The sequence below is a fragment of the Lolium perenne genome, chromosome 1, assembly GCF_019359855.2.
Source record: "Lolium perenne isolate Kyuss_39 chromosome 1, Kyuss_2.0, whole genome shotgun sequence".
Classification (NCBI taxonomy): Eukaryota; Viridiplantae; Streptophyta; class Magnoliopsida; order Poales; family Poaceae; genus Lolium; species Lolium perenne.
The window spans coordinates 56,738,567-56,760,961 of record NC_067244.2 but is presented as its reverse complement, the minus strand read 5'-3'; the positions used below and the strand labels follow the sequence as shown (position 1 = coordinate 56,760,961).

At 47.5% G+C, this 22,395-nt stretch overlaps 1 protein-coding gene and 1 pseudogene across 1 annotated transcript; one reads left to right on the top strand and one right to left on the bottom strand.

The window, feature by feature from the left end:
- Positions 1-13,671: 13,671 nt before the first annotated feature.
- On the top strand, positions 13,672-16,791 carry LOC127331312 (senescence/dehydration-associated protein At4g35985, chloroplastic-like; annotated as a pseudogene).
- Positions 16,792-16,935: 144 nt separating this feature from the next.
- On the bottom strand, positions 16,936-17,832 carry LOC127331307 (F-box/LRR-repeat protein At4g14103-like). The gene is made up of 2 exons (XM_051357419.1): positions 17,206-17,832; positions 16,936-16,983 (listed from the first exon to the last, which is right to left on the bottom strand). The coding sequence occupies exons 1-2, from the start codon at positions 17,830-17,832 to the stop codon at positions 16,936-16,938; spliced, it is 675 nt and encodes a 224-aa protein (XP_051213379.1).
- Between the last annotated feature and the right edge of the window lie 4,563 nt (positions 17,833-22,395).

Here is a 22,395-nt window from a genome sequence, read left to right as displayed (position 1 = left end):
CCCGTTCCAGCGGGCAGCGGAAGTAGTAGCTCCTCTTGAATCCGACAGAACGACGGCGTGGTGTCGGTGGTGGTGGAGAAATCCGGCGGAGCTTCGCTAAGCGTGCGGGATGTGGTGGAGGAGAGAGGGCCGCTAGGGTTTGGGAGAGGGGGGCGCCGGCCACTAAGGGGTGCGGCCACCTTGTGGTCTTTGGGTGGCCGGCCCCCTCCCCTTGGCCCCTCATTATATAGGTGGAAGCCCCAAGTGTTGGACTACAAGTCTCTGAATAAGACCCGAACCAAAAACCTTCCATGTGATAGGGAAACCTACCCAAGGTGGGAATCCCACTTGGGTGGGATTCCCCCCTTCCATGTGGGGGGTGGCCGGCCCCCATAGGGGAGTCCACTTGGGACTCCTCCCCCTTAGGGTTGGCCGGCCATGGGAGGTGGAGTCCCTCCGGGACTCCGCCTTCCTTAGTGGTTTCTTCCGGACTTTTCTAGAACCTTCTAGAACCTTCCATAGAACCTTCCGGATCATTTTAAATCACATAAAATGACTTCCTATATATGAATCTTATTCTCCGGACCATTCCGGAACTCCTCGTGATGTCCGGGATCTCATCCGGGACTTCGAACAAATATTCGAACTCCATTCCATATTCAAGTTCTACCATTTCAACATCCAACTTTAAGTGTGTCACCCTACGGTTCGCGAACTATGCGGACATGGTTGAGTACTCACTCCGACCAATAACTAATAGCGGGATCTGGAGATCCATAATGGCTCCCACATATTCAACGATGACTTAGTGATCGAATGAACCATTCACATACGATACCAATTCCCTTTGTCACGCGATATTTTACTTGTCCTAGGTTTGATCATCGGTATCACTCTATACCTTGTTCAACCTCGTCTCCTGACAAGTACTCTTTACTCATACCATGGTATGTGGTCTCTTATGAACTTATTCATATGCTTGCAAGACATTAGACGACATTCCACCGAGAGGGCCCAGAGTATATCTATCCGTCATCGGGATGGACAAATCCCACTGTTGATCCATATGCCTCAACTCATACTTTCCGGATACTTAATCCCACCTTTATAACCACCCATTTACGCAGTGGCGTTTGATGTAATCAAAGTACATTTCCGGTATAAGTGATTTACATGATCTCATGGTCGAAAGGACTAGGTAACTATGTATCGAAAGCTTATAGCAAATAACTTAATGACGTGATCTTATGCTACGCTTAAATGGGTGTGTCCATTACATCATTCATATAATGATATAATCTTGTTTATTAATAACATCCAATGTTCATGATTATGAAACTAATCATCTATTAATCAACAAGCTAGTTAAGAGGCTTACTAGGGACTCTTTGTTGTTTACATGTCACACATGTATCAATGTTTCGGTTAATACAATTATAGCATGGTATATAAACATTTATCATAAACATAAAGATATATAATAACCACTTTTATTATTGCCTCTTGGGCATATCTCCAACACATATATGATAGATTGATAATCAACTTGACATAGTATTCAATATTCATCGGATCCCAACAAACACAACATGTAGCATTACAAATAGATGATCTTGATCATGATAGGCAGCTCACAAGATCTAAACATGATAGCACAAGAGGAGAAGACAACCATCTAGCTACTGCTATGGACCCATAGTCCAAGGATGAACTACTCACACATCAGTCCGGAGGCGGGCATGGTGATGTAGAGCCCTCCGGTGATGATTCCCCTCTCCGGCAGGGTGCCGGAGGCGATCTCCTGAATCCCTCGAGATGGGATTGGCGGCGGCGGCGGCTCTGGAACTTTTTCCGTATCGTGGCTCTCGGTAATAGGGTTTTCGCGACGGAGAGTTTAAGTAGGCGGAAGGGCAGAGTCGGAGGAGGCACGGGGGGCCCACACCATAGGGCGGCGCGGGCCCCTCCTTGGCCGCGCCGCCTTGTGGTGTCGCCACCTCGTGGCCCCACTTCGTATCTCCTTCGGTCTTCTGGAAGCTCCGTGGAAAAATAAGATCCTGGGCGTTCGTTTCGTCCAATTCCGAGAATATTTCCTTTGTAGGATTTCTGAAACCAAAAACAACACAAAACAGGAACTGGCGCTTCAGCATCTCGTTAATAGGTTAGTGCCGGAAAATGCATATAAATGATGTAAAGTGTGTATAAAACATGTGAGTATTGTCATAAAACTAGCATGGAACATAAGAAATTATAGATACGTTTGAGACGTATCACACCGTTACTTGCACTTCCCGATTTCAATAAACAATTTGAGATTGAATGTGATGCTAGTGGTATTGGAATTGGTGGTGTGTTGATGCAAGAGGGTCGCCCAATTGCATATTTTTCTGAGAAACTTTCTGGTGCTAAGTTGAACTATCCTATACATGATAAAGAATTGTATGCTTTAATTAGAGTTCTTGAGGTTTGGCAACATTACTTGTGGCCAAAAGAATTTATCATACATTCTGATCATGAAGCTTTGAAATATCTGAAAGCCCAATCTACTTTGCATAAGCGTCTTGCTAAGTGGGTTGAGTTCATTGAGTCTTTTCCATACATTATTAAACATAAGAAGGGAAAAGATAATATTATTGCTGATGCTCTATCTAGGAAGAATATGCTATTAACTCAACTTGATGTTAAAATTCCTGGTTTAGAGATACTATGTGATTTGTATGCTACTGATCATGATTTTGCTGAACCATATCGCTTGTGTGCTCTTGGTAAAGCATGGGAAAAATATCACATACATGATGGGTTCTTGTTTAGAGCTAACAAACTATGTGTTCCAGAATCGTCTGTGCGTTTGCTCTTATTGCAGGAATCACATGCTGGAGGTTTGATGGGTCACTTTGGGCGTGAGAAGACGCTACTCATGCTAACTGACCACTTTTATTGGACAAAGATGAGGCGGGATGTGGACAGGTATGTCAAGAGGTGCATTACTTGCAACAAGTCCAAGTACAAGCTGAAGCCTCACGGTTTGTATACTCCTTTACCGGCACCTACTACACCTTGGGAGGATATTAGTATGGATTTTGTGTTGGGTCTGCCGCGTACTAAGAGAGGCCATGATTCGATATTTATGGTAGTGGAAAGATTTTCCAAGATGTCACACTTTATTGCCTGCCACAAAAGCGACGATGCGTCGCATATTGCTAACCTGTTTTTCAGGGAGATTGTACGTCTACATGAAGTTCCGAAGACTATTATTTCTGATCGTGACGTGAAGTTTATGAGCTACTTCTGGAAGACGCTGTGGAGAAAGCTGGGGACGAAGCTGCTTTTCAGCACTACTTGTCATCCCCAAACTGATGGTCAAACTGAAGTGGTGAATAGAACATTGTCACAACTGTTGAGATCCATGATTAAGAAGAACCTGAAGGAGTGGGAAGAGTGTTTGCCGCATGTGGAGTTTGCTTACAACAGGGCGGTACATTCTACCACAGAGCTGTGTCCTTTTGAGGTGGTGTATGGTTTCAAACCCATTACTCCGCTTGATTTGTTGCCTCTACCCATACATGAGAGAGTTAATATGGAGGCATCCAAGAGGGCAGATTTTGCGAGAAAGATTCATGTGAAGACTAAAGAGTTGATCGAGAAGAAAGGCAAGAGCAATGCTGCAAGGATGAACAAGAAGCGCAAGGAGATATTGTTCAAGCCTGGTGATATGGTCTGGGTACATTTTCGCAAGGATAGGTTCCCGAAGCTGCGGAAGTCCAAGTTGCTTCCTCGTGGTGCTGGTCCTTACAAAGTGCTTGCCAAGATCAATGATAATGCATACTCGATAGATATCCCAGTTGATGATTTTGGTGTCAGCAATTCTTTCAATGTGGCTGATTTGACGCCATATGACGGAGAAGACCTTGGAGCGTCGAGGTCGACGCCTTTTGAAGGGGGGAGATGATGAGGACATCCCTACCACAACACTACCTCCATCATTGCAAGATAACGATGAAGCTGATGTGAAGCTCAAGTCCAATGAAGTTAGGATTGGACCTATTACAAGGGCTCGTGCGAAGCTACTTAAACAACAGGTGAACTTGTTCCTAAACGATACTTTGATTGAAGAGAACTTTATACTGCCTAAGTGCTATTACTTATGTATGATCAGGTATGAAGAGGGAGCAAGCATCGCACGAGGAGGAGAGAAGCAGCTGGACATGGAGCTAGACATGGAGCTGGACAAGACAACCCATGAACGCGCGAGGGAGGAGCGGGAGGCATGCGCGAGGGAGGAAGAAGAAGTCCAGGCCGGCCCAGCATCCGGTCAGACCGGCCGCCACGACGGGGCGCCCGGTCCCTGGCCCGGTCCAACCAGGCGACACGCCGGATTCCACCCGGCGCCAACCGGACGACACGTTGATGGCAACCGGACGGGGTACTGCAGAGCACTTCCCGCGCCCGGTCAGCACCCGGCGCCAGGCCCGGTTTGAACCGGACTAGCCCGGTCCCAGGCCCGGTCGACCGGCCTCCAGACCGGCCGAGTCCGAGTCTGTCTCGACCAGATCTATTCTGGGTCGGTTATTTTCGTACTTTTTTGACCTGAGGTCGTCCTGAACTCCTATATAAGTGCCCAGGACGCCCCCAAAATAGCTTTAGACCACGTTTAAGATAAACCCTAGTTCTTAGTTGTTTGCTTTGCAAAACTATTGAATCCCTACACCATATTGATTGATTTGGTGTAGATCTGAAAGTCTTGTGTGATCTGCTATTCCATTAGGAATTGGGAGGTTGCAACTTACCGCTTCGTGGTCGGCGGCTACGTGCGCAAGTGTGTGGAGTTGCGAATATCTTTCAGGGTTGAGAGCTGTTGCATTGGCGACAGGGACCAATCGAGAGATCTCGTTGTGTCATACAAGTTATCATGCACTACATCGTCGTGTTCATCCGATGTGTTCATCCCGTGATCATCATCACCATCGTTGCTTACTGAGAAGATCGGGCCACCCCATATCAAAACACCACATATGTATCTTCATCTTCGCAGGTGCGGTAATATCCCAGATCATCTTCCATTGTTCCTCTTCATTAGCACCTCAGGATGAGGATACCCCACCCTTCTTACTCCGTGAAATAAAGAAGATGTCTGTTCTCGCAAAATTATACGCGGACCTGACAGAATAAGTACCATTCTTCGTATGAGGCCAGTGAATAAAATCTCCCCTCCTTACTAATCTGAATCTGCATGATCTGCTCTGATGTCTCCTCGTCAAAAAACACATGCATTGACAGTCTGAGGAATCCATGTCCTTGTTTGATCGTCGATCAGGCAGTGTACAGATGCAACAGTGGGAATATCTTTAACTGGGAAAAGCATGCACGTCAGTCGATCGGAAATCCAATTATCAGATGTAATTTTCACATATCTCCCATCACCAATGCCCCATTGAGCGCATCGGATAAACATCGCTCGTCCAAACAAAATGCTACGCCAAGTATACGAGGTTGACCGAGGTTTTAGAGCGTGCCAAAAATCAGTGAAAGGAAAGTACCGTCCTTTCAATACCCTGGCACACAAAGAGGAGGGTTCAGCAGGCAATCTCCATCCCTGCTTAACGGGCCTGGCTTGGTTGAATAGAGCCATGTCTCAAAAACCCATACCGCCGAGAGATTTAGGAGCCGAGAGCCACTCCCAAGATCTCCAATGCAGTTTCCTTCTCCCTTCCTCCACGCCCCACCATTGGGTCGCCACAATAGATCTCATCTTATCACTCGTTGAGACAGGGATTTGGAAACAACTCATGACATGTGTTGGAATAGCCTGGATAACTACCTTAAGAAAGGTCTCCTTTCCAGCTCTTGATAGGGGCCTACCCATCACACCAATCACACGCTTCCAGATCATATCATTGGTGAAGTTAAACGTTGACGTGGGGGAACGCCCTACCGAAGTAGGCATACCCAAATATCTGTCATCGAGTATCTCACTTTGCACACCAAAACTATTCTTCACTCTATTCTTGATCAACTCAACAGAATGATTACCAAAGAAGACCGATGATTTATCCAGATTTATTTTCTGGCCGGAAACATCACAGTAAGTCTTCAAAGTTTCCTTGAGGGCCTCCACACTCCTATCATCACTCCGAGCAAAGAAAATGTTGTCATCTGGAAACAGTAAATGTGAGATAGAGGGCCGAGTCCACCATTTCTGATACCATAGAGCTAACCACGGTCCTTCCGTTGTTGCAGTAAACATGATAGTCCTTCAGTGCATAAGAGAAACACATAGGGGCTGATGGGATCCCCTTGACGAATATGTTGGAGATATGCCCAAGAGGCAATAATAAAAGTGGTTATTATATATCTTTATGTTTATGATAAATGTTTATATACCATGCTATAATTGTATTAACCGAAACATTGATACATGTGTGTTATGTAAACAACAATGAGTCCCTAGTAAGCCTCTTAACTAGCTTGTTGATTAATAGATGATTAGTTTCATAATCATGAACATTGGATGTTATTAATAACAAGGTTATATCATTATATGAATGATGTAATGGACACACCCAATTAAGCGTAGTATAAGATCACGTCATTAAGTTATTTGCTATAAGCTTTCGATACATAGTTACCTAGTCCTTATGACCATGAGATCATGTAAATCACTTATACCGGAAAGGTACTTTTATTACATCAAACGCCACTGCGTAAATGGGTGGTTATAAAGGTGGGATTAAGTATCCAGAAAGTATGAGTTGAGGCATATGGATCAACAGTGGGATTTGTCCATCCCGATAACGGATAGATATACTCTGGTCCCTCTCGGTGGAATGTCGTCTAATGTCTTGCAAGTATATGAATAAGTTCATAAGAGACCACATACCACGGTACGAGTAAAGAGTACTTGTCAGGAGACGAGGTTGAACAAGGTATAGAGTGATACTGATGATCAAACCTCGGACAAGTAAAATATCGCGTGACAAAGGGAATTGGTATCGTATGTGAATGGTTCATTCGATCACTAAGTCATCGTTGAATATGTGGGAGCCATTATGGATCTCCAGATCCCGCTATTGGTTATTGGTCGGAGAGAGATGTCAACCATGTCTACATAGTTCGCGAACCGTAGGGTGACACACTTAAGGTTTGATGTTGTAATAGTAGAACTTGAATATGGAATGGAGTTCGAAGTATTGTTCGAAGTCTCGGATGAGATCCCGGACATCACGAGGAGTTCCGGAATGGTCCGAAGAATAAGATTCATATATAGTAAGTCATTTTATAAGTTTGAAAATGATCCGGTGCATTTATGGAAGGTTCTAGAAGGTTCTAGAAAAGTCCGGAAGAAATCACTTTGGAAGGCGGAGTCCCGGAGGGACTCCACCACCCATGGCCGGCCAACCCTAGAGGTTGGAGTCCCAGGTGGACTCCACCAAAGGTGGCCAGCCACCCCCTCCCAAGGAAAGGTGGGAATCCCACCTCAAGTGGGAATCCCACCTTGGGTAGGTTTCATGTCATATGGAAGGTTTTGGTTTGGGGTCTTATTCGAAGACTTGTAGACCAACTCTTGGGTGTTCCACCTATATAATGAGGGACAAGGGGAGGGGGCCAGCCACCCCAAGACCACAAGGTGGCCGCACCCTATAGTGGCCGGCGCCCCCCTCTCCCAAACCCTAGCCGCCCCCTCTCCTCCACCTCTCCCGCAACGCTTAGCGAAGCTCCGCCGGAGTTCTCCATCGCCACCGCCACCGCGCCGTCGTGCTGCTGGATTCAAGGAGGAGCTACTACTTCCGCTGCCCGCTGGAACGGGGAGAAGGACATCGTCTTCATCAACACCGAACGTGTGACCGAGTACGGAGGTGCTGCCCGATCGTGGCGTCGTGATCAAGATCTTCTACGCGCTTTTGCAAGCGGCAAGTGATCGTCTACCGCAGCAACAAGAGCCTCATCTTGTAGGCTTTGGAATTCTTCAAGGGTGAGTCTCGATCATCTCCTCGTTGCTCCCGTCTTCTAGATTGCATCTTGGCTTGGATTGCGTTCTCGCGGTAGGAAATTTTTTGTTTTCTATGCAACGAATCCCTACAGAATACCCCTAGAGGGAACCACTGGTTCAGTTAGTTCTCCGTTCATTCGAACAACATACCGAACACAAGTTACACACCTCATGACTGACTGAATCCATGAGAGGGGAAAACCCAGCTTACTAAGACAATCATGCAAATAGTCCCACTCCACTCGATCATATGCCTTCATCATGTCTATCTTGACAGTTCCAACATAGAAAGCTCATTGCGTCTGGCGGGGCTGCTCAACACCTCCCGCCTGATCTGCCGATCCATAGTTGTCACTTCTCCGCTTCTTGTTGGATTCGTTGCTCTCCGCATCCGTGGTTTGCACTTCCTCAGCCACAGGAGCCAACACACCATTGCGCACCACAAATGCCAGTGGGTGAACAGTCTCCGCCGTCAGCATCGGAGTGGATCTGACCCGGTACACTTGTACTTTTTTCCTTTTCTGTCTAGAGGTACACTTCCCATCCTGATCAACACCATTGTCCTTCTTTGGCCCTTTATCGGGCATGTTATCTTTAGCGTGGGGCCGCGGTTTCTTCTTCCCTGGGGACACCACCTCCGGTTCATAATTCTTCTTTGTTCTCCCACTTCTACTACCCGACTTGTTAGGCATGTCTCTCCCTGGCAAGGACGATCTCCCCTTACCAGTCGACACCAAACCACTCCACGACTGAGCACTCTACATTTTCTTCTTCTTTTCATCTGGTGCACACAGAAAATCCGCCGAGTACAGTAGCCTCCCATTTGCATCTCGCTCCCCTGGGTTTAAACATTCCGTAGGGAGTGTCTGATTATGCTACATGAGAAGCAGTAGCGAGGCAAGTTCTCATATTGGAGATCAAACCAGTCATTCGCGTTGCGCCTTCGTGAGAACACTGTGACTCCCCGCTGACGCGGTTTGTCCACGTTAATCTCCATGCGCACACACATAAAATTTCCCCAACATCGTCCTGACGCATCACACTCCACCACCGCAATGCTCCCATCAACGCCAATTGAGCTGGCAATAGCAATGACCACTTTTGCATGTAACCAAAGGGAAGGTTCAAGATCCTCACCACACCTTCAGCTTGTAGAAAATCATGTCTCTCGGCCTCAGATCGATGTTGAAACTTTGCAGGAGAACCGCATGCTTTCCTACTACCCAAGGCGGGCCATACACCACGCAATCCATGTCTCCCTTGGTGGCAAACTCCGCGACAAATATGTTGTTGCCACCAGGGTTCAGCAGAAGTCCTCGCGGGTTACCCCACGCCGGACGCGCCGGGCGCAGAGCGGAGGAGATCGTACTGATGTGCAGAATGGTGGGTGAGAGAACCTTGCCAACGAGAGTCCACTTGGAGTGAACAGAAATCTCATCAGCGCCGTCATCCAGCACGACCGCTGCAGCCTCCGCCGCCGTGAGACGGAGCCGGCCCATCATCTTCGCGACACCATCCTCAGATCCAGAAGCCGCCGTCGCTGTTGGTTGGGGGTCACCGGGGCGCCCCCAGAGGATCCAGAAGCCTCCGCTCGAGAGGCATCTGCCGCCGCCTTTCCTCTACCACCCGTCACCGGCGATCCCGTCATCGGTCGTCCCTGCAGACCAACCACACGTAAGAGCAGGCGACAATCTACATGAGTCCTTGGTCGCTCCGAGTTCGGGGAAGATCGCGAGGGAAACCTAGGGCGCAAGGATCGGAAGAAGGAAAACAAGAAGGACATCACGCTCCCAAGCGCAACACAAACATGGTCTCAAACCCTAGGTCTAGTGATCGCCATTGGAATCGCCGCTGCCCTAGGAGAGAGAAAAACGGTAGGTTTGATCACATCACGCTAACATTTTGCAAGCGACTAACATGACGAATAGAGCACGAAGAGAAGGCAACCATCATGGTCTTGATATCGTGAATCACAGGTCGATATACGGATCGGTCCCTTCCATCAGCATTGAGACGCTGAACAACTAACAAGTAATCACCTCTCAGAAAATAAAAACTGACAAGCAATCAGATGCAATAATCAGATTATCCATGCCCACCTTAGCAGCAAAACTGACAGCCGACCTGATTGCCAAAGCTTCAACAAGCCTCTCCAGCGCCCATGCATTGAGAAGAATTGAAGATGGCTACATCCACATTAATAATCAGAAATCATTCTCGCGACGGAGACCAAGAACCTACGTGAGAGGTCCCATGCATGTGGTCAGTTTCAAGCAAACCCAGATGCGAATTTATCAGATCAATGTAGGATTTGATCTTCATGGCAATGCTGTTAGGATGCACCGATCCTCCCTCCTCCTGAAGTTTATTCCGCACATCTCATAGATGCCAAAATGTAACAGCCAGAACTGTAGTTTCCAGTTTAGTACACCGCTTCAGAAAATCAAACAACCACAGCTTGGGCGAACTGAATTCTTTCCCAAAGGCCCCTTTCATCTCATCCCATACATGCCTTGCAAAAGGGCATAAGAGAAGTGCATGGTGAACACGTTCCTCCACCGCACAATAGATACACCTCGACAAAGCAGGGATGTTGTGTCTTTGGAGTTGACGACCACTTGGGAGGCAATCATGTGGGACGCCACAGCTTGATCCACATCTCCCCTTGGGCCTGAATCGCCAACAAAGCCTTCCAACACACCGAGTCCGACTTTGATTCGGAAGTCATTCCCGTGCCACTACAAGTCACCTACGCTAAATCTCTCCGAGCCAAATGATACGCGGGCCGGACAGAGTAAACCCCAAACCTGGTATGTGGCCATGACACAAAATCTCCCCCCGCCGAAGCAACTAATCGGAATATGGAGGACCTTCTCCATCACCGTACCCCTCCACCATGCGCATCTAGTGCTAGCAACGAATCCCCAGTCTATGCCTCAGTGAGTGCCTGAGTGGTACGAGAGGTCGTAGCATATAAGGTCAATATCCAGGGATCCAATTGTCTTGCATGATTCGTATCTTTGATCCATCACAAACCCTTCACAGTCAGTTTCTGCCATGAAGTATGGTGTGCCAAATATGTAAAGTTGATCCAGGGCCGGCATGTAGCATCCAATAAATCCTCATTATGAAAATAATGCCCTTTCAATACACGGGCCTGCAAGGAGGATGGATTCGCGAGTAACCTCCAACAGACGACCAACATGGCTTGGTTAAACAACTCCATATCACGAAAACCCATAACTCCTAGTGTTGAAGTTGTGAGCCAATACCAAGAACGTCAATGCTTCTTCTTCTTCCCATCCTCGAAGCCCCGCCATTGATTTGCAATAGCCTGCCTCATTTGTTCACATGCTGAGACCGGTAGGAGAAAATAACTCGTCACATATATCGGAATTGCCTGCAACTCGATCCGGACATCTGGATCTATCAACGTCAATAGTTATATTGAGTAGCTAGTATTGTATGTCTCGGTCGACTTAGCAGGTGCATACCGAGGTTGACCCACAAAGGCTGCACCGTCCGCATCCCAGCACACCGTTTTCCAAGCATTCTTGTTCCCCCTAGCACTTTATCAGCCGTCCTTCACCATCGCAATAAAAAGCTACTCCGTATTAACGATGAAGCGAGCAAAGTTTGTACTCTAATAACATTCAACCCAGGGTTCCAAATTCATCAATAATGCACACCATCTGCATGCATGCATAGAACATCTATAGCCTAAATACATATGTGTTGGTGTCAAAAGAGTATCATATCTAATTGAGGGAAATAAACAAAGAGATGTGGTCTTGCAAAATATATAAGACAAACAATACGCATTCGAACTATTTAAAGAAAAAAACCATTAACCGACCAAAAACATAAATCTATGACATGCCACGACTCTCTCAATAACCTACACATGAATTATGTTCCGAACATTGTCCAAGCTCACATGCATAGGGCTCCTACAGGAATAGTTTCTAATGCTGCATGAAGCCCTCGGGAAACACATTTGATTTTATTCTGATATTGGGAGGACACATCCCACAGATCTTCTTGCATAGGTCGTCACTTAGGGGAGAGCCATGAAACCACAAATTCATTTCCACACTTTTAAGCTTGGTTAGTTTTGTTGTGCTCCATATAGTTGATAGCAGCTGGTTCAGCAACTCCACAAATTTATCGGCTCTATCTGCTGATCCTCCGGCCGTAAGTATCTGTATGTCTTCAAGTGAATCCAGGATGATTTTATTACTGGTGGGACTCTCTGGTAAGCGACATGGACAATCCAAAGAGCAACGAGGATTCTGATAATTAAAAACAAGTTGAGCATATTAGAGCAGCGTACATTTTGAGGATGAAAGATGATGAGATGAATGCAACATTACCCCACTCAAATATAATTGTGTGGAGTAATAAATAAATAAATTAGAAACTTACCATCGAGGGATATAAGAAAAATAGAATCAGCCTCCTTATACCGTTCGCTCTCCTCAGGAGATGCAGCAAGCTTGGTTCAAAGGCATGGTTACGAACCACCGTGGATGATACACTCAAGATCTCACACTTGGGAAGAATCTTGGTGCAGTCCAAGAATGTCCTGTAGTCGTCGTCCTAACAAATCAACCAAGAGTACACAAGAATTAGCCATGGATCAAATGATCAGCATACATAGAAGGATACAGTTAGTACATGAATCGGCTGAGCAAGCTGACGATAATGAAGGAATCTCACATTGGGGTTTCGAAGTCGCAAATTGATGACCGAGTCAAAACGCCTCATCAGCGACGAGGCCACCATCGTGGAGCACCATGTGACATCTAGCAGCCGGAGATGGCGCCCGGCATCCGCCACAACAACCTGGCCTAGAATGTTGCTGAAGTCAACCTCGACTAGGTTCGGCGCAGCAATGTGGGCGTCGGCGACGTTGGATGCGCCTAGAATTTCGAGCTTAGGAGCGGTGATGTCGAGCCGGCGGGTGTTGAGGACACAGAACCTCAGGCACCGGAGCGAGGCAGAGCGCACAGAGATGTCGGAATCGGCAACCAGCACGACGTCCAGGGTCAGATTCTGCACACTACCTCACATGCTGGAATTGCCGGCACTTTTCTTGCCGGCACATTGCAGATATGCCACTAAAGCTACTGTTTAGGGGCACTTTTTGATCAGTGCCTCAAATTACCATCTAATTATTGGCATTTTTTAGATAGTGCCATTAATATTAGATTATTATTGGCATTTTACTAAAGTGCCGGTATATTTTTTCGTGGCAGTTTTAGAAAAGTGCCTGCAATGTTTCTTATTACAGGCATTTTACCAAAGTGCTGGTATTTTTCACGGCAGTTTTTTCAGAAGTGACTGCAATGTTCCTTACTATAGTTATTACTGGCATTTGGAAAAAAGTGCCGGCATTTCCCCCCACCCTCGCAGTTATTTTTTGAAGGGTCTAAATGCAAAAATTACTTGCCCTGCCCTTTCTCCGCGGAACGAGCCGCCTCTCCCCATCCCTCTCCCTTTCCTGATCGGTTAGCCACCAGCGCCGCCGATTCGAGCCCGATCTCGCCGCCCGCCATTGATTTTGCCCAAGCGAGTTCTCCCCCAAGCTTTCCCCCCTTCCTTAATCGCTCCGTCGCCACGCACGCGGCCGCGGCCGACCTCGCCGCCGCCGTCATCCTCCGCACGGCTCTCCCCTACCGGCCATAAATCTCTCCCCTACCGGCCATAAATCGCTCTACCCGACGCTTGCCATGGCGGACCTCGCGCCCGTCGAGATCCTCTCTCCCCGGGCACGCCCAACTCCCCCACCGCTCCCCCGCCATCTGAGGACATCTTCCTCCTCATCCCCGCCGCCCAGCTCCACCTCATCGACTGGCACCGCAGCCACCCGCTCGCCGCGGGGGACCTCACTCTCCTCCGCATCCGGGCCGGCTCCACCTCCCTCGCCGCCATCGCGCAGCTCGGCCCAGTCCAATTCCCTCTGACCCGCGACGTGGCCGCCGTGAAGCTCGACCCCTGCCACTACTCCTTCTCCCTGACCGTCCCCGCCTCCCGACGACCCGGCGCCCGGCCCGCTCCACTACGGCCTCACGCTACCACGCCCCGACCCGCGCCTCGACGGCGTGCTCGCGGCCTGCACCAGCTTCTCCGCCCACTCCGTGGCCGGCAGCGAGGGGCGAGGTCGAGGCCGCCGCGTACTGGACCGCCGTCGCGCCCAACGTCGAGGAGTACGGCAGCGCGGTCGCCAGGGCCATCGCCTCGGGCGCCGAGGGCCTCGCCAAGGGGATCATCTGGTGTGGGGTCATGACGGTGGAGAGGCTCCACTGGGGGAACGAGGTCCTCAGGAAGAGGATCCAGCCTGGGGACACTGACGCCGAGGTCACCCCCGAGATGCTGAAGCGAATCAAAAGGTATTGCTGACTTCCTCACTTCTTGTAGTGCCATTATGGGTATATCAGTGTTCTGTAGTGTCATTTCAGTTGAGTTAGTAAACCTTATGATGATTAGGGGCAATATCTGCAAATTATCCATGTAATCATGCTGGCAATTACATGTATTTTACTAGTCTTGTTGTCTGGCTTCCCTGTTCCTTGGTTTCATATTTATGTCATGTATAGGAAGAACTCCAAGCATTCGTGTAGAAATGCTCTGGGATTGTAGATAGTTTGCATTTTATGAGCTCCTCGACTGGAGTAACTTAAACTGAGGGATATTTTTTGTAACCACGAAATTGTTCTTTTTGAGAACTTTATTATTTTATTACGAAGTACATTATGCTTAACATAATCGTAAGCAGGTAATATTCACTCTAGCATAAGGATGCATTATATATTGTACAAGGAGTTTGACCCTGTGGCCGTTACAGTCACACTTGTTGATTAGTGATCTCACCGGATGTTTTAGGTAACTTGTGCTTCCTTGCTTAAACTGATTGTGTTGACACTGCTTTCAGTAATAGTGATGAATTGAAGGATACCTGGGCAAATCTTGTTCGGGATGCTTTGGAGCATGAAGAGAAAAATGAAAATGCTGAGTTCTGTGTGAAAGAAGTTCAGTATATTCAGGCGGAGGTAGTCTCTCTCTCTCTCTCTCTCTCTCTCTCTCTCTCTCTCTCTCTGGCAAGTCAAATATGATATTATTTTGTAGTTGATTCTTTCTGTAAGTACATGGCTCTCTTTTTGGTAACTACTAGCAGTGTCGAATTAACAAGTTTGCCTCCTCACATGTGTGTTGAAATTACTGTTGGGACTCCATTGCTGTATTTTGATTTGTGCCACATGGGTCGTAGTAAAACTGAAAAAACCCAACTCATCTAAAGTGGCAGTTCAGTTTATTCATATGCTCTCCCTTTCCTTTACCTGAAATTCTGGGGATTCACATATGTCTGGATATTCTGTTTGCGTTAGAATACTCTGGCACCCTTACAGTCCCTTTGTGAGATATGTGATGCAGAGTTAGGCTGCTCACTACAGTAAGATGTGCTAACCTATTATGCCCCAGTGCAAACATTCAGGTGGCTTGCTAATGGAAAAATACTTCTAATTTCCATCTAGTTCTCAGATAGGGAACACATTCTTCTATTTATATTACTTTGCTTTATAAGTTGTGCCTTGTTACATAGATTATGCTATCTTGTGTTCTTCATCCATATTGTACCGTTCTCATGTATTTCGTGAATCATGCACAGGTAAAGCTTATCAAGTGCCTCGTGGACAACATTGTTGTTGATATCTCATATAACCAAGTTGGTGGATTGTGTACACTTTGTTTCCTTGAACAGGTGTGTTCTCTTGTACAAATCAACTGAATGTGTATACTATATGCAAATGACCTGCTGGAATCTGTTCTTTCTGTATATCAGTCTATCAGATGTGCAGTGTTGACTTTATGGCTATGCATATCACGCATAGGTTCCAGGATCAAAGCTACTTAACTTTTCTGCCTACACTTGCTTGTAATGACTCTGCATTTTGTTAGGTTGACAACTTGATCAATCAAAACCATTTATTCAAGCGGAGTATCATATTGGTAAAGGCATGGTGTTTTTATGAGAGTCGTATTCTTGGAGCTCACCATGGTCTTATATCTACTTACGCATTGGAGACCCTGGTTCTGTACATTTTTCACGTGTTCAACAACTGTTTTACTGGACCACTTGAGGTAACTTTCCTCTCTTGCATTTTAATAACCTGATATGAAACAGTGCTCAGTTGTTACTTCTGCATTTGCAGGTATTATACCGTTTCTTAGAATTCTTTAGCAACTTTGATTGGGAGAAATTTTGTTTAAGTTTGTGGGGCCCAGTTCCTATAAGTTCACTTCCAGATATGACTGGCAACTTTCAGGCACTCTTTATGAATACATGGTTTTCAGCAGACTCATTATGTACTTTCCGAACTTCTATGCAGTATCCACTTACCTGTGTATCTCTTCTTTCTGTAGATTGTTGTCACACGAATTGTTGAGCTCTGTTGTTTTAGTTTTAGGTATGGACTGTTTGGCATCCAGTAGTTATTAGTAGATAATAGATAACTTAGAGATCATATGTTCTTAATACACAGTAATACTTCAGTTGATCATCTGAGCAAGTATGAAGAGGAAGAAAAAAATCAAGGAAGCAAATGCTGACAGTGAGAAGAGGAAGAGGAACACCAAATCAGATAAGCGGGTACAAGATAGACAAGTAGAGGATAGTCAATATTTGTCGAAGATCAATGTAACTTAGATGCATGACATTGTGTTTTGCAACGTTGGTTGCAGAACATGTTAAGGTTAAACATTACAGTGTATTGATGGATCATGTTGGATCATGTTTGTTGAATAATATTATATTGTCCTGATTGTTATATTTTGTTGGAGAATCTGATGCCTCAGTTTTCATTTGGAGTCACTATGAATGTGCCTTGAATTTAATTTGCTGGCACTGTGACGAATGCCTTGATTCATATTCCTGGCACTTTTGAACATGCCTGCAAATTAAATCGTTGGCATTATTCAACTGTGCCTCCAATAGTAATTTCTGGCACTGCTGAAAATGCCTACAAAAATATTTACAGGCATATTTGAAAAGTGCCAGCAATTCCATATGCCGGCACTTTTTAATGTGCCGGTAAATATTTTTGCCGGCACTTTTCCTGAAATGCCAGCAATAGTTTTTAACGACTGCAGTAAATGCAGCACTTTTTTTTGTGCCTTGAAAACATTTTTTCGGCACTTTTGGTGGTTTTGCCGGCACTTTTTAGTGCCTCCAGTCTGGATACGTGACGTAGTGGCAGCCTGGGGCAATGCGAGGACACAATGACCCCCAGCTCTGGGCCATCCATGGTGGTTTGGCATATCACCAGGTCGGCCAGAGCCCCGAACATGCCGGCCGGCGGGATACGGAGGAAGAAGAGTAACCCGAGCTGGAGCTGTATTTTCGTCACTCCCTTGCACGGGGGCAGCTCGAGCTTGTCGTCCTTGCGGTTGTCCCTCGGCCATGACTTCGGGTGAGGCACGGAGAGGAAGAACTCGCCTGCCAGGCGTTGCATGGCGAAACGCAGCCACGGCTCGACACGGCTGGCTGTGACGTTCTCCCCGCATATGCGAGGCACGGTGATCTTGAGGCTGTCCACGTGAAGGGCCCGGTCGTCGGAGTAGGCAGCGAGGGCTCCGTCGACGGCGTCGAGGAAGGAGGCCCCGTCCCCCTCCACGCCACGGATTAGGTCGTCACCAAAGACGAGATCTGGGGAGTGGGCCCAGACGCGACGCCAGCGGTGGGAGAGCGCGCTGGTGCGCGCGGCGGCGGCGGCCGAACGGAGGTGGCGGAGGATAACGTGAAGCAGCTCGTCCGGGAGACCGCTGATGCGGTCCCTCTCACCCCGACGTCGCCGGCGACTGGGCTCCATATGTGTGAGGTTTGTGGGCGACTCAACTCAACAGACGTAGGCTGTGTTTGGCACCCCTTTTTTTTTTCTCTATACCAAAGTATTGCAAAACCAGAGGTCATTCTGTTTTTACCAAAACTACGGAGACGTTTGCCAAGTGCTGTTTTGACGCATGGATAAGGAATTGTTGACCGAAAGAGCAGCGGCCGTTGCACAAGTTGTTGCATGCATGATCAACTTTTTTTTTTTTTACATGCATGATCAACTTTTGATCGAGTATTTAGTTGCATGGTTCTACTCCTATATAACTATACTAGGACAAAACCCGTGCGTTGCTACGGAAAAAAACCTACAAGCAGACTTAAACATACAAATAGTCTCCTAAAATCATGAAACCAAAAGAAAAATTAATCAAGATTTGAACACACAACACATGAAATTATTGCAAAGCATGGAACTCAGAGCAAATGTGCCAATTGAAATAGCAATCTAGATGTGCAACGATACATTTAGAAGCCAGTGACCGATGGTATCTCTAATTTCTAATCACAGAAACATTGCTACATGAGATTATATATATGCTGTATTCAAATAGGTAGACGGCCATCCTTTCAATGTCGAGTTTGTTAGATCCATGCCGCTCATCGCCAACATGAATTTCATATACATTTTGTATAGCATTCTCATTGCATTTCTCAGCTTTCAAGCCTGACTTTGCAGCCAAGTGATGGATCAAAAGAATCGAATTTAGGGCTTGCCAAAAAGTTATCCACGCCAGAGGATATAAAATATGATACGGGTGCGTCTAGCAAAATAATTACCTGGGTCTGGAGATGAAGATTGTGAACTCGTTACAGTATCAACAAAATGAAATTGTATCCTCGGTACAGAGCATCGCATGCATGGGCAGACTGCAGATTAGTGAGCTGACTGCAGTCATGGAGTTTCTAGATCAAACCATCAATCAAAGGAGCCCCGCTGATCGGACCGGGAACCTTGCTCGCTTGCCGGACGGACATGCAGCCTGGGCGACTGCTACTTCTATGCGTGGTGCTGTGCTCTGTGCTCTTCGATTCTAGTGCTAGACTGGTAGTAGGCAATCCATATCTGTAGACGGTTCCTCTAGACGACTGCTGCTTCTATTCTGTGCCCTTTCTGAATCTCAATCATACGCCTACCCAGAAAGGGCACGGATGCATGGGCAGACTGCAGATTAGTGAGCTGACTGCTTCTATTCCGTGAGTTGGGAGAGAAGATCCAAGCCGACGGCGGCAGGCTAATTCCTGGCGCCGACGAGCGGCGCGTGTGCGCCAGCACCGCAACACGCCTCGATTCCTCCCCGTAGGCAGCTTGTTTCCCCCGCGCGCGCATGTGCTCCGTTTCAGCCCACCGCGACAGCTATTTGAAGCTCTCTCCAGCACTACACCGCGCCTCCATCGCCTTGGCAAACAACCATATCCTCTGTTTGTCCTGCTACTACCGACAGCCACACACGCAGGTGCTTCCGACAGCAGCGTTGGTAGACACCCCGCCACTCTAGCCGAGTGAGTCCTGGACGGCGGCGACACGAGCGCGCAGCGGGGATGGCCTCGTCGGTGGCAGCGCAGAGGGGCGCGGCGAGATCTCCGGGTGCTCCACCGGCAAGCCGACCCCAAGTTTGGTCCGCAGCGGGCCAGGGCGACTTCTCTGCGCTGGCCGCCCGTTCAGGCACGCATCCCTACAACAAGAGCGCAGCAAGGAGCCATTGGACGCAGATCGACGAGATGAAGCCCGAATCAACGAATTTGGGGGAGATCGAGCAACACGGTAGGTAAATTCTCGACGGGATGAAGCCTGAATAGTAGATGAATTTGGGGAAGATCGAGCAGTGGGCTAGGTGGATTCGGCGGCGTCGAGCGTCCTCGCCATGGAGGTCTGAGCCGCACCGGGAGACCGAGCTTTAGGGTTTAGCAAAACAAGAAAATGCTCTAGCAACATGGCAGAATAAGTTGAATACAAAAGTCTATAAGATATATGACTGCAGAAAAAGAAGAAATAATGCAAAGATAGGATATAAGTCGAATCCATGAGATGGATCAGGAACAATGTTCATTACCTTTGCGGAAGCTCGAATCATAGAGATCAAAATGTTTGCATACAGCGGTCATCATAATAAATGATTGAAGTGCTAGAAAAACCAAGTTCAGAAAAATTACCTTTGTGATAAAGAAGAAAATATATTATTGGGTGTTTGAAGCTAGTACCTACCATCTGAACTATTAACTGGAAATCTAGCTAGCATCAGAGAATTTACCCGCAAAGTGTTTATTTGGTTCAGTGTCAAGAATTTAGCACCAACGTGATCTGTTGACCCTATTCCCCCATTCAATCACAGAATACAGATGATACCATATTCCAGAGCATAGCAAAACTTGATGAAATCCATTGATTAGAGAGAATTTGCTGAGATTCAGAATGAGAAATATGGTACAGTAACATCGAAATTCAGAATCAAAACAAAACCTTTTTTAGCAAAGAAAACTGAACCATTTTCATGCACATCCACATACATACATAGAAATAAAATTCAGGCTGTGAGCTACGGAATCTAGGTCCCACTCGTAAACACTGTCATTCCCGCGAAGTGAATAAGAGCTGGCCGGGAGGGGAATCTAGGCAGAGAATTGTTTGTGGTAGTAGTAGTAGATCGGGAGAGACCTGGAGAGGACGGGAAAGATATTTGGAGCTTGTTCGGGTACACATGACGACATGAAGCTGATGAGGCTCCTGTCGTTCGTGCCCTGTGGCTACATCGACGCGCTCGCCTCAACCTGCACAGCTACGCGTCCACATCCGCGTTCTCTTCGCTCTCCACGCCTGCGCACTTCAGGGCAAGTCGCGCCTCCCACCGACCACCGCCACCCCTGATCCCTTCCCAGTCAATGAGTGGGCTCTCCCGGCTTCCGCAGCGTCGAAGTGTCCCGTGATTTCTACTCTTTCCCTCTTGTTCCACGAGGCTCTCTCTTTGAGTGTGGCTTGGCTCTCTATTCATTCCTCTCTCTCTCATCGTATCAGCTCAGTTATCTCTTCCAATAGAAGATCCAGTTAACTCCTTCTTTACCATTGCTACTGCTTGTAGTTTTCGGAGGCGGCTTGATGGTTCCAGAAATCTTGTGTATATAAGTTGGTCGGGCAAAGTAAAAGGGAGCGAGGTGGGACTATCTAAACACAAAAATCCTAACATATTACTATGTGGCTACGGTATATTTTACATGGCCCGGATGGTGTGGTTCGCCATGGCCCAGGGACAGTTCTGTGCTGGTGCGGCCCACATCAAGCGACCGAGCGATCGGCCACTGCCCCGCGAGTAGGCCATTCATTGCCTTCTTTGCCAATTCCTGTAAATCCAACGGTTTTTGTGCAAAACAGACGAACAAATAAGATGATTGAGGTCCATTGACCTTCTCCCGTGCGGTTCCTGGTCGGGGGATTTCCCCATTTGGAGCGTTGCCGCGAGCGTTGGCCGAGGGCTGCCACAGGAAGCCGGGAGAGTGCCGTGCAGGCGGGCGCTTGCCACCAAGATCAGGCCGCGTTGGATTCCGCCGGGAGAGGCCACACACGCAGGCAGGCGCTGCCGCGGGAGCTCCAGGTCGCGCGCCGTGGAGTCCACTCTCGCGGGGCAGCCGCGCCGCCCAGCTCTCGTCCGCTCATGCCTCCGCCCAACCATCCTCTTCGGGCCAGCTCGACGTGGCTGGCGCGCCTCTCCTGCAGTCCTGCTTCCACTCGCGCGTCGCCCTGCTGCGAGCTCGGACACGGTTCTGTTCACGTGGCTGAGAAAGAAATAAACAAACCGGTACCATGGCACTTTGCCGTATTATGCGGTTTGGTGGGAGGGCAAAACGGTCCAATATAAAGTTGGACGAAAATTTTGGCAGAAACCTTAGCTCCTTTATTATTAGGTATAGATTCAGGCCCGTGTTCTACTCCCTCTATCTACAAGTATGTTGCCATGGCGTAATGTGCTCGCCGGATGATGCACGCGGCTAGTTTTTTTTTTTTTTTGAGAACACAGTACAACGCAGACGCTCACAAACACGCACGTACAAACACCCCTATGAACGCACGCACGCACACCCTACCCCTATGAGCACCTCCGAGGGACTGAGCCGGTATATCTTGAGGTTGACGAAGTCACCACTGGCGCTTCGCTGTTGACGGGCACGTCACCTACCACTTTGGCTGCAGCAGAAACGTATGTTCTTTTTTCTGCACGGAGCACGTACGTACGCTGCTAGGCCAATTTATGTTTCTTTCTACAGAACTATACCACTTTATTCCCTTAAAACCACACTTACATTAAAAATCAACAATGGTGTAATAGAGGTTAGGATTCATCTCTTTTTTTTTTGCGAAAGGGCTCTTGTATTAAGAAAAACAATGAACAATACAAAGCACCTCAATAAAAAAAGAAAATTACAATGTAATCCTTGAGATGCCCAACATCTTCAACCTCCATACGGTGTTGACGGCGCGGCGCCGCTGTCACTCCTTCCTGAGGTGGCCTAACGGCTGGTTGCGGACAAGAAGTCGCCGAATAGGTCAAGA

Excerpts from the sequence above, each read along its gene's own strand:
- LOC127331307 (XM_051357419.1), bottom strand. The coding sequence starts at position 17,832 with ATGGAGCCCAGTCGCCGGCGACGTCGGGGTGAGAGGGACCGCATCAGC. Across the intron at positions 16,984-17,205 it reads CCAGGCTGCCACTACGTCAC|GCATTTTCAGCAGTGCCAGA; the intron begins GTATCCAGACTG and ends ATATTTTTGTAG.